General features: G+C 36.9%; 1 protein-coding gene across 1 annotated transcript in view; it reads left to right on the forward strand.

The window, feature by feature from the left end:
• Positions 1–665: 665 nt before the first annotated feature.
• The window catches only part of CSRNP3 (cysteine and serine rich nuclear protein 3), a 78,073-nt gene continuing 58,250 nt past the window's right edge, over positions 666–20,488 (forward strand). Inside the window, exon 1 of the mRNA XM_062200136.1 lies at positions 666–843. Within this exon, the coding sequence (XP_062056120.1) occupies positions 696–843 (148 nt within the window). The 5' untranslated portion in view covers positions 666–695. The remainder of the gene's footprint in view (positions 844–20,488) is intronic.

Here is a 20,488-nt window from a genome sequence, read left to right on the forward strand (position 1 = left end):
TCGAGACCTGGCTGCTCCACTTTCAATCCAGCTCTCTTCTATGGCCTGGGAAAGCAGTGGAAGATGGCCCAAGTGCTGGGGCCTCTGCACCCACACAGGAGACCCAGAAAAGGCTCCTAGCTCCTGGCTTTGGATCAGCTCAGTTCTGGCCGTTGTAGCCAATTGGGGACTGAACCAGTGGATGGAAGACCTCTCTCTTTCTCTCTCTCCTTTTCTATGTAACTCTGACTTTCATATAAATAAATAAATCTTTAAAATAAAAGAATAAAAAATAAATAAGAAAAACTTGAATATGAAGTTTCTGTCTACTTTTTTCCAGATAATCTTATATCAAGCAGTAATCATTTAGGATCTTAGATGAGTTGACATCTATTTTCTTTACAGAATTTCTTGAACTAAAATTTCCTCAAGTTGCCAAAAAGAAACAGTGGTATTTCATTCAAATGAACTGTGTCTAAAAACACTGAAACATTTTGGTAACCAAACACCAATTGGATTTTATTTTATTTTTGTGAACTTCAAAATCGAAAAAATTGTGCTTAATGATCTTATAAGGTAAAGCCATAGCTTGGCTCGTGTCTAAAGAATCCCATAAAAATTACTCTGGAGACCTTGGCTGCACATTCAGCGGTCACGTATTTCGGAGCTTCACTGCTCTCCTTCCTGTTACAGGTACATGCGACAGCACTGCAGCTATGAGTGGAATTTTAAAGAGGAAGTTTGAAGAAGTTGACGGCTCCTCACCCTGCTCCTCTGTGCGGGAATCGGATGATGAAGTTTCCAGCAGCGAAAGTGCTGACAGCGGGGACAGTGTCAATCCATCCACTTCTAATCATTTTACCCGTGAGTACTGAAACCGTATCTTATGCTCAATCGCTGCTTCTGCAGCGAAAAGAATTGTTTCATGTGGGTCAGTTTTATTTTTATTGCCTCTTTTGTCAATCAAACACAAAGAAAAAATAGCTAAAAATGACATGTTTTTAGAAGAACTCTGTGTATTCCTATTTAGATTACTTTAGGTAGTAGATTGATTATGTTAACCAATGTGATTTGATTAAGGTTGAATTTTTAATATTGTTATTTTTCTAAGGAGGAGCTCAGGGCTCTGGAATTGGTAGTGAAATACGAAGTAAATCCAAGTTCAAAAAAAAAAATCTTCTCATAAACTGAAAAAAAAAAACCTCTGGAGGAAACAAAGGCTATATTTAGGAGTAAGACGTCTCAGTTATGATGAGAAAGGACTTAGGCAAGCATTAAGAGTTGTGAAAGCAGCAAAACTCTCGTAAATGTGCAAGTGTATGTAGTCTACTGCCTCTTCCTTGCTCAGCCCTTTACTCTGTGTTCCCCAAGGATAACATGTAAGCCTAACAAGAGAAAAAATGCATGCTTTTTGTTTGATTCCTTTTCTGCCGCACTGTCACATCACCCATTCCTGTCAAGCAAGGTAATGTGAGATTTAAAGGACTGATGTGAGAAATTCTGAAAGCAATATAATCTATAACCCAAAGAAAACTCAACAGGAATACCTAAGTAGTACTTTTAAATTTATGTTCCTTTTTAAAAAAATAGTTTATTTTATTTATTTGAAAGAGTTACAGAGAGAGGTAAAGAAAGAGAGGTAGAGAGAGAGAGAGAGGTCTTTCATCTGCTAGTTCACCCCCTAAATGGCTGCAATGGGCAAAGCTGCGCCAATCCAAAGCCAGGAGCCAGGAGTTTCTTCCAGGTTGCCCATGTGGGTGCAGGGGCCCAAGCAGTTGGGCCATCCTGTGCTACTTTCCCAGGCACATTAGCAGAGAGCTGGATTGTAGGTGGAGCAGCCAGGACCTGAACTGGTGCCCATATGTGATGCTGGTGCTGTAGGCCAGGGCTTTAACCTGCTGTGCCACAGCGCCAGCCCCTATGGTTCTTAAACTTGAAGATTTTACTGTTACAATATCAAGATAGATAACTGGTCTTGGTTTTGTATTTTAATATTGATTATATAATACAGATTTTTTGGGGGGGATTTCCTTTTTTTTATTTTTTTTTATTATAAACACTTTTATTTAGTAAATATAATTTTCCAAAGTACAGTTTATGGATTACAATGGCTTCCCCCCCACCCCCCAAGTAATACAGAATTTTATTCTGGAAGTGTGGCAACTCAAAATCCAAATGTTTCAAGCATATTTCTAAGAAATTATAAAGAAACCAATAACTGTTGAACACAAAATAAATATATTAAAATCAACATCATTTCTTTAAACAAGCACAGCTAGTAGAAAATATAATGAAAAATAATTATAGCTGCCATAGAGGAAAACAAGTCATAAAAAATTCAGGGATGAGCTTCTTGGGTGGTATAGGTGGCCTGCTAACACACTTACATATTCCATGATGATGTGAAATGAGCTCGTAGTATTGATTCAAAAGAAGATATATGCCTACTCTTGTGGTCTTAATAGTAATAATGATAATAACAGCAGCAGCAGCATGTCATAGTATTTTGTGAAGATGAAGCAGAGAAAGTGAGATAATACATAGAAAAGAACTTTGTAAAATGTCAAATGCTGGTCTCAGATTATGCTAAAAACTGTGATCATAGCTAACATAGATATGTTATGCTATGCTATGCTCCAATAACTATAATGAGGGACCCTCAAAAATTCGTGGAAAATGCATGCCCTAAATGAACATTTGCATGGTTATCAGAATGTTTTATAACAAAATAAACTTATTTTTATAAATTTTTAAACATTGGCTTGTCAGCTTTGTTTTTACTTGAAAGGTAGAGAGGTAGCAACAGACAGAAAGAGTTCTTGGCAACCACTGATTCCTTCCCCAAATGTCCACAACAGCCAGGGCTGGGCCAGGCCAAAGCCAGGAACTCAAAACTCAATCTGAGTCTCCCACATGGGTGGCAAGAACCAAAGTACTTGAGTCACCTGCTGCCTCCCCAGGCATGCATTAAGAGGAAGATGGGATCAGAAATGGAGCCAAGATTTGAACCCATGCATACAACATGGGACGTGAGTTTCTCAAGCAGCATGTTAACTGCTGTACCAAATACCACCCCAAACTCTTCTTTTAATTCCAAGTTTTGAAAAAACATTTTGTTGTACCTGCTTTTATATTACCCCTGCATTTTATGACAATCCTGAAAGTAAATAACACCTCCCCTAGTTTACAGAGGAAACAATTGAAGCTCAAAGAGGCTAATCATCTTCCCTGTATCACATGGATTGGAGCCCAGATCGGTTGATCCCTCTTTCCACATAATATATGTCCTACTCCATCATCGTTGACTGTCCTATTATTTCATTCTGCCCCCAATTATATAATATTGGGTGTATCTTTAAAATATTATTTACTGCAAATTATAACAGAAGATTTGAATTATTGAAGTGGCAGTTTATGTTTCTGAGTAGAAAGATAAAGCCACTATACTTTCCACATTTATTTATAAGTATCTGAGTACATTTTCAACAAAATACTCCAGGTCAGTGTTATAGTGTAGTGGGTAAAGCCTTCTGGTTCCAGCTGCTCCTCTTCTCATCCAGCTCGCTGCTAATGGCCTGGGAAAGGCAGCCAAAGTCCTCGAGCCCCTGCATCCACATGGGAGATCAGGACAAAGCTGGTCGTGGCTTCAGCCTGGGCCAAGCCCCAGCCATTGCAGCCACTTGGGGAGTGAACCTCTCTCTGTCTCTCCCTCTCTCTCTGTAACTCTGCCTTTCAAATAAATAAATAAATCTTAAAAAAAAAAAAAAAAAAAAAAAAAAGGCCGGCGCCGTGGCTCAACAGGCTAATCCTCCGCCTTGCGGCGCCGGCACACCGGGTTCTAGTCCCGGTCGGGGCACCGGATTCTGTCCCGGTTGCCCCTCTTCCAGGCCAGCTCTCTGCTGTGGCCAGGGAGTGCAGTGGAGGATGGCCCAAGTCCTTGGGTCCTGCACCCCATGGGAGACCAGGATAAGCACCTGGCTCCTGCCATCGGAACAGCGAGGTGCGCCGGCCGCAGCGCGCTACCACGGCGGCCATTGGAGGGTGAACCAACGGCAAAAGGAAGACCTTTCTCTCTGTCTCTCTCTCACTGTCCACTCTGCCTGTCAAAAAAAAAAAAAAAAAGAAAAGAAAAGAAAAAAAAGAAAAAAACAAAAAACCTCAAGTGGATTTTCTTAGAAGGTGGTAAAATCCTCTGGAGAAATGAGCCAAAGAGAATAAAGGAATGTTTTTTAAAAGAAACCATACATGTTGAAAAGTCATTCCAGATATCAAATTTGAATAGAAAGAGATTTGGTTGGATTTTTTGTACAATGCTTTACCTAAGAAAACAGAAAAGTCTAACATGTTAATTATAAAAATTCAATATTATTGAGAAAATGAGCATTATAAAATAATGGAAAAGAGAATAATTATTTAATAAATGTTTGTAATGGTAGTAAATTTGAAAAAGAAGTAATTTAAACTCACATCTTATAACATATGCCAAAATATATTCCAAATGTATTAAATAAATATTCTTTTTTTAATCATGAGGAAAGTTTAATATTTTGTTAGACATTTGATGGGATCATTATGTAACCTTTGAATTAATAGGGGAAAACTCTCAGAGGAAGACACTTAACATATTTAATGATTTAAAAATGTTAAATTTCTCTGTTACAACAGAACATAACCCAGAGGAAAAGAAAAAATTCATATTGGAAAAAATATTTGTAATTAATATGCTACAGGGGTTTTTTTTAGATAGAGTATAAGATACACATGTCAATTTTGAAATAAGACCCACCTCCTCAAAGATAATTTACAAAGGAAGAAATAATTAACAAATGTTTGAAAACACTGAACAACATTAAGAATAAAAATGCAGATAGAAATAATACCACTGAGATTTTCTCCCTGTGAAATTAGTATTTCTTCCCCCAGTTAAACATTGATATTGAACTGGTGGTCAAGGTCACAGTACAAGTTGTGGCTTGCTACTAAAGGCAGTGAAATTTAGAGAGCACATTGGCAATATAACAGATATTTAAAAAGTTTTACGTCTGCATTTAAGACAATTTACCTGAAGGGAGAAATGCAGTAAAAATGCAGCTGGTTAAGGGTAGTACCAAAAAGCGGAGGTGGTATAGAGGGGAGGGGTGGGGAGATGAAATGTCCAAGAGTTAGTTGATAACTAGTTCGGTTCATTTATTTTTGTGGAAGTAACAAAGACTTCATGGTATAATATGTCTACTGTTTTTGAGATAATGTTAAGATTAGCAGAACACAAAATTTTATCTGTACTATCAGGTAAAAATCTTTGCATACACAGAGGCTAACAGTGGTGGAGTGTCCTCCAAGTAGAAAACAATTCTACTTGTTGAGAGATTAGGCTGATGGGTGAATTTTTATATTTATGAAACTTATTTTTGCTAATATTATATTTGTTCTCACAACAAATACATTTCATATATATATTTTTAATTTTATTCATTTGAGAGGCAGAGAGACAGAGTCAAAGAAACAGAGACGGTGATCTCCCAACCATTGCTTTACTCCCCGGATGCCTGCAATAGCCAGTAGTGGGCCTGCTGGAAGCCAGGAACCATGAACTCTGTCCAGGTCTCCCACATGAGTGGCAGGGACCCAGTTACTTGAACCATCACTTGCTGCCTCCAGATCCACATTAAAAAGAATTGGGAGTGGAGCCAGGACTCTAACCCCGGCACTCAAAGACACAGGCAATGCAAGTGGCTTCTTAACCACTACAGCAGACAGCACCCCAAATTTCAAATTTACACGTTTACAAATGGCAACTGCTGTTCACTTTATATTTATGTGTGCAGAGCAGCAGGTGGAAATGGCATGTTATGGTAACTTGTATAATACTTCAGCCAACTGATAGATGTTTTATTAGTTATGTCCAGAAGAGATTATTTTCCCATTGGAGAAAATAGGCTTATTTTATGATATCCAAGAAGTTATTGAAATGTTTCAGCTCATCATTTAATATCAGTGTTAATAGCAGTGCTTAGATTACTAAAATGCTGATTTAATTGCGTATTATTAAATAGAATCTGGCAAAGATTTTTCATGAATTTTAAAGATAACTAAATAGATTGTTTAATAAAAAGTGCCCTTTTCATTTGATAGTGTGCTTTGTTCATTATCTCTGCATAGTGGAGAGCAATATAAGGTGGCAGAAATAACATAGAATGAAAAAACAAAAATTCTACCTAGCTTTTAGCTATATAAAGGATTTGAGCATTTTAGTCAGTGTAACAAGGGTAGTTATAAAGGCTTCTTGACTCTAGAAATGTATTTGTTGGTCCAAATATTGGTATCCAAATTTTTAGAAAAAATTTTACTTATTTCATATACATAAAGGTATTGTCTTATCTGCAGTGATCTTATCAGATGTGACTCTATGGGCATGAACCTTCAGAAATGTTGTTGATAAATCCTATTTCTTTCATCTATATTTCTACTTTCAAAAGTAAAAATTATTATTTCTCTGAGTAGATTGAATATTGAAGACTATCACATTTCTGTAATGTTAGGAAACAATTTAGCTTCATGTTGAAATTCCACAGCATGCATTTTCCTTTACTTAAATCTCTCTCATCACAGGCTCATCTTTCAAATTGAAAATAGCCCAGGTACCCAATGCTTTGTAAGCACTAAGCTATTGTGCAACATGACTTTTTGTTGTTGATACAAACACAGAAATTGATAAGATTATTTGGTACATGTCAGCAGCTATGGTAGTAGAAAATTCCATGCTATACAAAGCTTCCTGCTAACATATTCATTTTGAGCACACCACATTATGATAATAAAAGCTTCGAAATGTAAATCAATAAGGGTATTGTGGCTGTTTCCTTGGACTTCTGAATTTTGCTAGGCAACTAGCGTACTTACCAGTAATCAACCAAGGTCATATCTTGTGCTTCCCTTGAGATAGGAGCAGCAGATTCTGTATTGCTGTGGAACGCTTTGTTTCACAAATCCCTATGGCTCTATAACCAATCAGCTTGTACTTGAGCTCTGTCAAAAGGAGAGAAACTCTGGAGGATGATTTTTTTCCTGTCCTCTCAAGGTTCTTGGCACTTCACATGAGTAATGAGAAGCTGTGTGATGAAACATGGTCCCAAAAGGAACACAGGATTTTTCCAGAAACATGATGTTTCTACAAATATATGTACAGTATTTAGGAAGTAAAAATATTTAAAAATAAAAGGAAAGATACTTTGTAAATTGCACATCAAAGCAGATAGTAGATGTCTTGCATATGGAAAGGATTTTCTGATTTGTAAAACAGCTTCACATTCTTGAGTTATTTAATATCCAAAAATTGTTGTGTGATTGGGAGGCATTATTATGTCCATATTATAAAAGTAGAAATTAACAATGTGAGATGCACTACAATTTGTCCAAGAGCTGAAATTTAGAACCTATGTCTCCACCCTTCCCTCCCTCCCCTTCTTCCTTCTTTTCCTTCCTTACATCATCTCCCTTTTCTCTCATTATACGAGACATAAATATGCCACCAAGTGCATCTGAGTCCGATCCTTTCACCAGCATTTCCTCCCACCGCCTCTACATTTCATAGTGCTGTTTATCGTAAAAAATCAATAAAAGCAATTCTATAAAATAATGAAAGTTTGCTGAAAATATGACTGGAACATGTCTGTTCTCTTTACCTAGCAATTAAAATACTTTGAAGATTTAGATTCAGTTTTGGAGTGGGCATTTGGTGTAGTAGTTGTTATGTTGCATGGAATGTTCACACCCCATATCAGAGTGTCTGGCTCGCCTTCAATTCCAAGTTCAGGCTGATATGCACCCTGGGATGCAGAAGGTACCTGGGTCCCCACTCCTCATGTGGGAGACCCAGATTGAGTTTTGAGGTCCTGGTTTTGGTCTGGCCCAGATTTTGATGTTGCAGGCATTTTGGAAGTGAACCAAGCAGGTAGATTTTGCTCTCTTCCTTTCTCTCTCTCACAAATAAATAAAAAATCAGAGTCAATTTCAACAAATTCAGTACACCTCATGTTGCACACTCTTTGCTCAAGCCTTTCAGACCCTCCAAGTAGAAAATATGGGGGATCTTCAAAAGTTCACAAAGCATGCATATTATAAAAAAACTGCATGAATTTAAGAAACTTTTTGCACCAAAATAAACATTTTTTAATTCCATCTTCCGTGAGTTTTTTTTTTTTTTGAAGTATTTCACACAACTTGGAGACACAGTGAGAGTTCACATCTACCCTGTATTGTGGTACTAGAGTGAGAATTTATTTTCTCAAAGACAAGAGTAGCAATCAAACTTAAATCAATGATTTAAAAAAAAAAATCAAGGAGCATTTAGGCAGAAGCTGAACACAGGAGTTTCAGAAGTCTTTCCTGAGCGGGAGATAGGACCCCTGACCCTCAAAAGCTCCTTCCTCTGTGATAATGTGATTCCAAGAACAAGGTTCTAAAATGGCATTGTAAGGTAAACACTGAGTAAGAGAAGGAAAGCAGTGTATATGAAGATAACTCTGAAAAGATACTGTTGAATTAAGAGATCCTCAGATCCTTTGTAGCCTTTATGTTGCAAAAGAATGAAGACCTTGGGTTTGTGAGTTGAGACCTGGAACCAGCTGCATATTACCTAGGATCATACAGATCTTGACAGGGCATGTCCAGATCTAAACACCAGATATGGACCAGTGAAATCATTAGGTGGGAAGCTTAGTTTGTTGTAAATAAGAGAGTGATGTTGGGATAATCATGAGTGGAGGGAGATAGGTATGAGCCAGTGACCTTTTTAGAAAGTTTTCACTTGAATGTGCTTTAAGATCTGTTGATTGACACGAAAGAATTATTATCAGATTATTTCATCTAAGAGATCATGAACTTCAGCTACTGCCTCTGACCTTACGCAGATTCATCCTTTGGGCTGAAATGTCTTTTCCTCTTTCTCCCAATCCTTGACTGTTTAAGTCCCATACCTTCTAAAAGGTTTATATTGAATATTTCTTTCTCCATGAAAACATTACTAAGTCACTCATGTGCATCTTTTTCACCAACTCCTCAGAATCTCGTGGTGTTTCACCAACATTTCAAAGCTTTTCAATGGTTTTCTTTCCTTCCATGCCAGTGTTTTCCACCACTAACTGATGTTAGGAGCCGTATGACAGCTCGTTGAAACCATTAGCCTCGTATTTCCTTGACCACTTCTATCCTAGATTCTTTCCTTTTATTTCATTCACATCATTTACCACCATTCCATTAGCTGCATTTGTCCACAGCATCATCCACACACTCTTCCAAACTAGAAGAGCTTCAACAATTTCAGTATTCCAAACTCAGATCTTGCACCACCCAAGTCTGTCTGACTGTTATCTCCGCTGAACCACTGAGGAGCCTCCTAGGTGCTCCCTCAGCTTCCCCTCTTGGGTGAGCTTCAGCCTCCTCTTCATGCAGAAGTTCTACAACCATTTGCAATCCTTCAGTCACTTTTAACTGGACTCATTACTACAGCCTCCAAAACCCTGTAGAGCCTTGTATGACTAAGACTTTGCTCTTCTGCTTTTTCTCCATCTCCAAACTCCAACCACATGAGTCTTTATTTGATTCTTTGAATGTAACTTTCTTAAGATCTTACCTGGAAAATCTTCCCATAACTGAATCCTTACATTTCAGATTTTAGTTTAAGTTTCAGCTCTTTACTTGGAGCTATCAATAGTGATTCTATCTAAAGCATGCAGGTCCCAAATCTCCTACCTCTCTCTCTCTCTCTTTCATATATATGTGAAAGTTTTGACAGGAAAAAGATAGGTATCTTGAAGCTGCTTTCAAATCACCCAGCAAAAAGAGAGGGAAATTTAGATTGAAAAAAAAGATGCTGATGGGTTGCTATAATACTCTCTACATTTTCTTAAAATATAAGTTTTCCATAATGTAATAAAAATATGTACATTCACTTTTTCCTAAATTACTGTGAAAAAATGGGCAACTAAAAATTTTTCAAAGAGTAAGGAAGGGAGTATATGTATGTGTACTTACGCTAATAATAGATCATAAAGTTTAAAATGCTGAAATAGTTAAAAACCCATGGAATCAGCTCAAGAGTCTGCACATGGAACAAATAGAAACAGACCCGCATTTAAATGGCAACTTGGTATGTGACAGAGGAGACATTGCAAATGAGTTGGGAAAGGAGGAACTGTTCCAATAAATGACTTTTTAACAAGATGATAAAATTAGATTCCTACCTCATACCATATGTGAAAATACAAGTGAATTCCCAATGAAGCAAAGATCTAAATGCATACACACACATACACACACACACAAGTCAAAATTGTATTGGGCAGGCATGTGGTGCAGCACTTAAGATGTTGCTTGGGACACGCGCATCCCATATCAGAATACTAGGGGTGTGAGTTCTGGCTCTGATTTTGACTCCAATTTACAACTTCCTGCTAATGCACACCCTTTTAAGCAGCAAGTGATGGCTCAAGTTGTTAGGTCCCTACCACCCACCTGGGAGACCTGGATTGAGTTCATGGGTCCTGGCGTGAGCCTGATTCAGCTCCAGCTTATGTAGGCATTTGGGAATTGAACCACCAGAAGGGATCTTGATCTTTCTTTCTGCTTCTATCTGCCTTTCTGTCTCTGTTTCTGGCTTTCTGCCTCCAAAATAAAAATTTTTAAAATAAGCTTAGAATTTGAATAGATAATACACAGAAAAAAAAAGACTAATATGTTATGGACAGATGTGCAACTCTGTTAGGGAATCAGGAAAACTGAAATTGAAAAGAGACAAAATTTCACATATATTGTATCATTATATTAGCAAAATCTTTAAGTTTGACAATGCCATGTGTTAACAAGCTTGTGCTGAAGCAAGAACTCTTCTCATGCCAGCTGAGCGAGCATTGGTTCAATTGCCTAGGCAACCCAGTCATGAAAAGTTAAGACAGACTAATTGTCTATCAGTATATGATTGCATAAATTATTGTTAGTTCATATAATGAAAAATTGGATGATAGGTTGAATGAAATAGCTAGGTTTACACGCATGTACTGTTAAGTGAAATATACAAGCTGCAAAACTCTGTAGTCTGATAACATGCATGTAATTAAATCACATAGTGGAACAACTCAGTTTTATAGAAATGAAGCTACACATAGGAATGGATGATACACAACAATGTGAAGATGTATACCTCTAGAGAGCTATGACTTTCTTTAGAAAATTTCAGTTAGAATATTCCTTTGTGCTCATGAAGTGCTCCAGAGCGAACATGTCGACATTTTAGCTATAGTTAGCTTTCAAGATAGTTTTTAAAAATCATTAACTACATAAATACTTATTTCTGAAATATTTAATTTCCAAGGAAGCTATACACACACACACTCTTTATTACAACCATCATCACTTATTTGTGCTCAATCCCATACATTGGGTACCTCCAATTTTTCTGTCCCTAGTACTTCAGTTGAACTTGATAAAAACGGGACCCACTGCAAATTCATTCAATTTGCTATAATGTAAAAAGCCACTACCAAGGAACCAGAAGATCCTCATTCTTGTTTTAGTTCTGTTACAATTAGGTCCAACTATGGTTAAATTATTTAAGCTATTTCATCACTTGAAAAATATGAAAAAATGCATGAATGAGAGAGACAGTGCACTTTCTTATTTTTATTTATTTTTTCAAAGGAATGATCTGAAGTAAATATGGCAAAATATTGATGCACATTAAGAATGGTAATGAGTACATGTTAATTTGTGAAGTTTGATGGATATTATAATTTTAAAATATAAGATTTAAATTTTAAAATATAAGCCTTAAATAAGTTTAAAATATATGTGGTCTAAAATTCCATAGATCACCCCAGTATCCCCATTATTTTCTCTTTAAGTAACTTTCCCTTTTTTCCTACCTAATACATATCACAGTTTGCAACTATTTTCTAGTACATTAGCTTACTTTTGTGATCTGTGTTGTTTACTGTTGTATTCCTATTAGAGAAAGGCATGAGAGCTCTGAAGCACAACATCAGAGACTCCTAGACCAAACTTGGTTCTTAACTAGAACTAAATTTAACAATTTATTTATCACCCTCCTCTGTGTGCAGTAATAACCAAATGACATTGTAAAATCTTTGAAATCATTCACATGTATTCACTGCCTAAGTCTTAAAGTATAGGGAGCCGTATCTTTCTCAGATGTTAGATTCTAGGCCCTATAGTGACATTTAGAAAAATTATCCATAGAAATTGCTTCTGCACTTATAAAATTCACTATAAACTATCACGTTATTGACATAGAAAGTCTCACATGACATTTTCTTCCCTGTAATGTGTTGAAACAGAATATTGGGTTTTTTTTTTTAAGATTTTTTTAATTTATTTGAGAGGTAGACTTATAGACAGAGAAAGGGAGAGACAGAGAGAAAGATCTTCCATCTGCTAGTTCATTCTCCTGGTGTTCATAACAACCATACCTGAGCTGATCTGAAGCCAGGAGCTTCTTCCAGGTGTCCCACAGGAGTGCAGGGGCCAAAGCACTTGGGCCATCCTCCATTGCTTTCCCAGTCCATAGCAGAGAGCTGGATCAGAAGGGGAGCAGCTGGGACACAAACCAGCACCCTTATAGGATGCCAGCGCTGCAGGCAAAGGCTTAGTCCACTAAGCCACAGCGTTAGCCCCAGAATATTGTTTCTTTAGTTGGCCATCAGTGATATGGTTGTCTTGTATTTGAACACTAAAGTAAAAGTATTTTGTTATGATTTTTCAGTCCCAAGTGCTTCAGTTGAACTTGATAAAATGGGACCCATGGCAAATTCGTTCATTTTGTTATAATTTAAAAAGCCACTACCAAGGAACTAGAAGATCCTCACTCTTGTTTTAATTTATTACAATTAGTCCAACTATGTTTAAATCATTTAAGCTATTTCATCACTTGAAAAATAGGAAAATTGCATGATTTTCAAGGTATTATAATTTACATAAGAATCAAGTATTCTCTGCTTTCTCCAAATAAAGTATGCCTCTCAGAATTCCTAATGCTTGAATTATTTTTAGTGTCATATTTGAGGACATCTTTGTGTTTTCAGTCTTTATGCTGTGTACTATTAATATATCAGACACTTATATAAATCCAATAGAATATTTCATCTTGTGCATTCAATTTATGGACACCACAAAAAAGTGAAAACGTATACATTTTTTAATGGATTTTGTTCCAGGTTAACTAAATTAAGCTAGTAATGAACTCAAAGCATAATATAGAACTGTGAAAAAGATGGTTTAATTATATGTGACTGAGTACAGATAAGTGGTGATGATTGTAATAAGGAGTTTGTGTGTATGTAGCTCCCCTGGCAATTACACATTTTAAAAATAAATGATTTTTAAAAACTATATTAAAAGGTATCTTTAGCTAAAATGTAGAATGTTCACTCTGGAACATCTCATGAGCATAAAGGAATATTATAACTGAAATTTTCTAAAGAAAGTCATAGAAGAATGAACTAGAATATATGTTTTATCAGAACCATTTTTAAAAACACATAACCATATATCAGGAAATGTACTTTACAAAACTAAATATCTCCTCTTATTTATGTGCTAATTGTTTTAATATTATGAGCTCAATCCTATTTATCAACAAAATATGCAAGTATTTAGTCCGTATATTTTGAGAAGCTATATCCATCCTAAAATATCTTTAGTGAAATGGATGAAATCCCACCGTTAACATTATCCCTTTGGGATGACTATAAAAATCCAACATAGAAAGCAATCTATCTAGTAGTTAAAAATGTAGTATGTGGAGTCAGATTACTACATTTTCTTAAAACATTATCTACTTAGAGGCAATGCAATATCTCTGCCCTTTCATTTACTCATCTAGAAGCACTAATAAATATAGTACCTGCATCATAAGCTGAAACAAGAAAATACAGGCAAAATGCTTTACATTGTAGTTTATATTTAGAAAATGCCCCAGAATGGTTAGCAGTGATGATCACGGTGATGATGATGATGATTCCAAGAAGCAACAATCCAAATTTTATTAATAGCTATTCTGAAAAACTAGACAGAGGGTGGGTCTCCAGACAAAAGAGACATATGACAGGTATATTTTTGGTAGAGTGGGAGAGAAGCCTGGAAAAGATCTAGATTAAGGATGCAAATTCAGCGATCATCAGATGCAGGCAGATCATGCAACTGTGAGCAGCCAGGTGTGTGACAAGAGGGAGTGAATCACAGCACTTAAAGAAGCAAGGCCCTTGAGAGTTTACTCTTGCCATTCTTGCTGGCATTAGTCCTAAAGAAATCATGAATTCAGAATAATCATCACAGCAGTAATAACTGGCATTTATTGAACTTTCATTAAGCATTCAACGAGACAGCACTGACATTTTATGAGCATTATCTTACTTAATTAGCACAACCTATGAGGTATCTGATGCTTGGAAAGATTTAATAGCTGTACGAAATCACAAAGCTAATAAGCGGTGGGACCAGCTTTTGATCCTCTGTTAGTCTGACTCCAGATCCTGTACTTTCATCCATTATATAATAATGTCTCCCAGGATGATTCCTGAAAACAGCATTATCAATCTTTCTTCCTCTAGCATCACCTGTCAAACTCCCAAAAACATCTCATAACATTATCACTTCATTCAGAAAATATAGTAAAGTTTAATGAACAAAACACACCTACATTCCATTTTCATTGAGAGAAGCTCAACAAATATTATGGGTTGGGTTCAAACTGAGTATGTTCTATTTGCTTAGTAACTCTCACACATACAACATTTTTTATTGGTATCATAAACGTTTGTATTCAAACGTCACGGCTGACAGAACTTTGGCCTCTAAGATTTTTCTGAAGCTAAATCACCCCAGTTGTTGTTCTGTTTGTTTGGTGTGAGTAGTATTTTCTTCCCATTGCTTCAGGGTGAGAGGAGAAAGCAAGTGTTTTGATGGAGGAGTAAGGCTGGGCATTGTCATACCTTGCAGCCAGGCTCACTCCTCTGCAGGAAGTGCTCCCGAGCTGTAGAGATGGAGGTGTTTTGGCAGCTGCCTTCCTCTTTATTGACCACATCAGGCTTTAAAAATATCCATGGGTTCATTAGCATCAGCCATTTGCAGAACTCTGTTGCAGACCATCTTAATGGAAACGTGAGAGCTTTTATGAGTGCACTCCAAGGTATGATTTGTGGGAAATAGGCACAGCAAGTGTTTGCTTCATGTCTTTTAGACTCATTCCCTTGAACTCGAGGCACCATCAGAGCATCAATAAAGCGTGACTTTTGTGTAAATACCAGAACAGAGGAATAAGTGTTGGCACAGATACTTCTGGAAAATTTTCTATAACATTTACCAAGAACAATTTGCTGGAATAAGCAGGTAGTAACCTGATGCTTGAAAGTCAGAGAGGGAGGGAGGGAGAAAGAGGGGATAATGCACTTATTGGACTAAAATATGTATTTATATGCTCAGGAAAAGAAAACAGTTGCAAACAGAGGAAGCATTGCAGAATACAGACCTGTCTTGGCTCACACACACACAACACACAGCAACTAAGTGGGTGATAATAATACAAATAATAAAACCAATTGCTATGGCTTCAGTTAGCCTCTCTCAAAGTTTCCAGTTAAGAGAGTGAGTCTGTGCATTCTAATCACATAATAAGGCTGAGTTTCTTTTCAAATGATAAAAAGTTTTAAAAAACTGTTTGCTCTTACACTTCATATACATTCATATATTTCATTCTCATTGCAGTTTTGTACAGTGGGGACTATTTTAATACTAATTCTCTAGGTGAGAAAACTGAACTTCCAGGAAGTTTGGTAATGTTCTCAGGATTCTGCTGTTAGCTGTGCAGTCAAGTTCAAAGCCAGGACAGCCTCACTCTTCCAGGTTCGAACTTCCTCATAAGCTTTTCTTTGGGAGACACAAAGTACCTACACAACAAAGCCTATGTTTTTTCTCTGGCATGCAATTCTTAACCCAGGCTTTATTTTAACATTTAAAGAATTTTATGTGGGTGTAATTTATTTTCTAAGTATAAAGTAAAATCATTATCAAACTATGTAATTAAAGAAAGTCTTCCTTATAAGTTTTTATTTATGCTACCAAAAAGTAAAAAACAATTATGATTTAGCATGTTTGCTCTGCCTTTAACTTTTTCTGTAAATATTACCTTTATGTTGTCTAGGTACTATATATATAAAATCGCAAGACACCAAAGGATTAAAGGCGTTTTGCAATATGAAAAGGTTTTCTTTAAAACATTTTTTCCTGTAGTTATTATTGGTAACCAATTAGTTCCTCAATTTTTAAAATTATATTATGTGTAGAGTAGCAAAATTAATTACTTCCCAATTTCTAAATAGTATAACAATGTATGTGTTTAAAATTGTGTGTGAAAAAGTTCTGTGTGACCTGCATTCATCTTGTCAAAAATTGAAGGACATTTGAATGAAAACATCAGTTATAACCACCAGAACAGAGAAATTCTACAAGAACTTACTTTGTACACATCAAATAGCTCCTTTCCTTTTGTCTTTGTGCTTATTTACCCTGAAAAGCACTGAAACAGTGCATCCATTTGGCCAGGAGGATGCTGGACAGGTCTTTTACTGGCTGGCAATAGCCTTTGTTAAATATCAAAAATATTGTTAGCTGGTTATTATGCATGGTCATATTAAGTTTAAAAATTTACAGTTAGGGGCCGGTGCTGCAGCTTAGCAGATAAAGCCACCGCCTTCAGTGCTGGCATCCCATTAAAAAAAATACTTACAGTTAGACTAATTTATTTATATAATATAAAACAATAAACACTCAAACTAATAATTTCCTATTTTATTTGATTTTGCTATTTTATATACTTGTGAGAATATTTGCATCCTTTATAACATCTCAATGGGGAAAAAAGTAAACAACACTATTGGGCATATCTTCCCAACAAATCAGGTTTGATTTGTTGTTTATTAGATTGTAAACTTAAGAAAACAAGGTGAGGAACCTGCATTGAGAGGTAGCAGGTAAAGCTCATACCTGCAATGCAAGCTCCCATATAGGTGCTGGTTTGTTTCTGGCTACTCCACTTCAGATCCAGCTCCTTGCAAATAGCCTGGGAAAAGCAGTGGAATACAGCCTAAGTGCTTGGACCCCTGCTACCCATGTAGGAGACCCAGATGAAGCTCCTGGCTCATGGCTTTACCCTAGCCCAGACCCAGACTAAGCTCCTGGCTCATGGCTTTGCCCTAGCCCAGCCCCAGCTGTTGCAGTTACCCTGGGGGTGAACCAGCTGATGGAAGAATCTCTCTCTGTCTCTCCCTCTCTCTCTCTGTAACTCTTCCTTTCAAATAAATAAATAAATCTTTAAGAAAAAACAAGGTGAATAATGCAAATTAAGGTTAATTGTTTTCACTTCTGTAGCTTTTACTTCCTGAATTGCACAAAAAACTAAATAAATATTCTTCCAGTATTCAAAAAATTACTACCCTGTTCAGCAAAGAAATCATTCACATCATTGATGAAACAAGTGATGTTTCAGTGTTTTCTTCATTTCATTTTCTATTTACTCACTCACTAAAATGAAAATGTCAACCAGTATTCACCATCCAAAGTAGGCTTGCTTGTCATTTGCAACCAGAAATTTGCTATGAAAACAAAAATTTGGCAAAAATAAATTGAGTCTGTAAAAATTAATCTATATGCATCTCACTTTTATGCAAATAAAATTTGTAATGAATATATGTACTGGGGGAGGGCACCAGTTGTTAAATGTTTGCCTGAATACTGCTGGGTTAGCTCTATCATGCTTATTTTAACCTAGCAGTTATTTCTGTTTGATTTGAAGTTTTTCTGTACCTTTTGCTTTTAAATGCCCAGGTTCAAGATTTTAGTGCTTCTTAACTAATGTTATGGCATGTTGTTAATTTTCATAAATATTAACTCATTGCAAATTCTTAAAATCATAAGAATTAGTGTTATAATTTAGATGTATTTTTATTCAATTTTTTATAAAGTTTATCGAGTTTTTCTTTCTCTTGTTTCTCTACTGTTTTCAATTTTCCTTTTCTGTAAGCTTTTGTCTGGTTTGTGCTCCATTAGTGCAGTTAGTTAGAATTTGAGTTTCAGGTCAGAATTTGAGTGCCAAGGTCAGGTTCACTTCAAGACTGACCATTTGATGAACTTCTTTCTCTTCCACTGGCACAGGCCAGCCCCAATTCTGAGTGAGCTGCAATATCTATTCTTTAATACCATAGAAACCTGCTAGAATATAGATAAGAAAGTGACAATGTGTCACCGTAACTGGAAAACTCAGTTCAAAGTAGGTGGTGCTCAATAATCTTTGTACACAGAACAAAGTCACGTAGGATAACAAAATGCTCCGTCCGTCAGTGATGGCAGGTCTTTTAGCCAGGCTATTCAAAAAGAAGCTTGAGACATTAAGTGTCTTTATTTTTCCTCTCTTGTAAATTGAAGTATATTGTTAGCATACCTGTCATGGTCATCAGCATTAGCTGATGTTACTGCCCACGGAAACAGGTTTGTCGTTTAATCGGGGTCTATAAAATCCACAAAATTAGGCATCCTTGCTATTGGGGAGTATCAGCAGCAGAAGACACTACGAACCAAGAACAGCTGGGACACACACATTCCCTTATTGTATATAATTAAGTAGCCAGCATCCGCAAATCTGTACTTCTTCCCATTGTCCAGAGCCCACAGGGAGCAATTCATACCGGCGGGAGGATTGCGGAGTGCTAGAAAGTAGCCTTCACTGGGGTGGGAAACGCTCTGAGTGAGTTACCAACAGCATTGATAAGAGGGACCATATTTCACACTGGGCATAAAGAATGATTTGATGATACGCTAGAAGCTGGAGAGGGTAGCATGTAGCAGGCTGAGCTGTTCTATCCTTACTGATGTGGTTACTGATGCGGTATGAATTTGGGAGGCTATTCAGACTGCTCTAACACATTAGGAATGCACTTTTATTTTCATTTACACACATCCTTACCATTCCTTCTTCAGGGATGGTTATGTATGGGGGCTTGAAAGTCAGCAAGTTCTCAGTCGCAAAGCCCAAGGTAGTGTAAGTGACTTCCTCTCTAAAAGCAGGTTTCCCAGGGACCCTGCAGTAGTGTTTGGTGTGTAAATTATAGGAGAACGGAAGTAAAATGCAGAAAGAGAGCAACAGAAAAGTGAATGAAAGCCATTTTTTTTCTAATTTATTCTTTACCTAAAATTGTTCCTAGAACAATACAGAGGAGATGAGGGATTTCCTAGAGCAGTCTTTGGTTTTGTTCCCAATTTCCCATTTATTGAGCTGTGATATGTAAAAATTACAAGATAGATGCTTTTTCCTATCTACACTGCTTTTTCTGAAAACTACAGTGATGGAATCATTGGACTCTTTTTGCCATCAGCAAATGTTTCATTATTAGTAGTGAGGCTAGAGAGAAGACAGGGCTTCTCAGTGAGTTGGATTGTTAGGACCCACCTGTGGTATTATTTTAACCTCATATTTTACCTCACAGTTGCTGGAAATTTCAGAAAAAGTGACAGGAATCTCAAGGGATAGCATGTCTTTAAAAAGTCATAAAATTCTACACATAAACACACACACACATACACACACATACATACAATGTAAGGCATTATCGAAAGAAGGGTTAGATGCTTAGAAATTCTTGCCTGACAATCCTGGAGTTTACTCACTGGCAAGTAACCTAGCATAAAGGAATTTTGACCTGGCATGTGCTCCTACTAGTTCAATTTGATGATACTGAATTTTTATTTATAAAACCACCTGAGGCAGGCGCCACGGCTCAATAGGCTAATCCTCCGCCTTGTGGCGCCGGCACACCAAGTTCTAGTCCCGGTCAGGGCGCCGGATTCTGTCCCGGTTGCCCCTCTTCCAGGCCAGCTCTCTGCTGTGGCCCGGGAGTGCAGTGGAGGATGACCCAAGTGCTTGGGCCCCCACCCCGTGGGAGACCAGGAGAAGCACCTGGCTCCTGCCTTCGGATCAGCGCAGTACGCCAGCAATGGTGGCCATTGGAGGGTGAACCAACAGCAAAGGAATACCTTTCTCTCTGTCTCTCTCTCTCACTGTCCACTCTGCTTGTCAACAAACAAACAAACAAACAAAAAAAAAAACAAACACCACCTGAGTCATAAGGATTCTTTAACATTTCTAAATGTAACCTGCCAAGGATACAGAGTTTAAAGAATCCTTCAAACTTACTAGGTAAGTCATTCATTAAATTATTAATTAGGTTTACAATACTATTCACATTGGAGGAACAGACTCTTAGCAAGAATAAGTCTTGCTAAATTAAAGAAAAATTCTCAAGTGAAATGTATATAAATGAAGAAGACACCTGAAAGAAATGCATTTCTCCTCTTATTTCTAGGGAATTTGTTTTTACAAAAGCAAAAATATTTAGTTGCAAAATTTTAAATTGTAGAAATAAAGGCAGGCAGCATTTTGGTTAAAATA

The sequence above is a fragment of the Lepus europaeus genome, chromosome 1 (assembly GCF_033115175.1).
Source record: "Lepus europaeus isolate LE1 chromosome 1, mLepTim1.pri, whole genome shotgun sequence".
Taxonomy (NCBI): domain Eukaryota; kingdom Metazoa; phylum Chordata; class Mammalia; order Lagomorpha; family Leporidae; genus Lepus; species Lepus europaeus.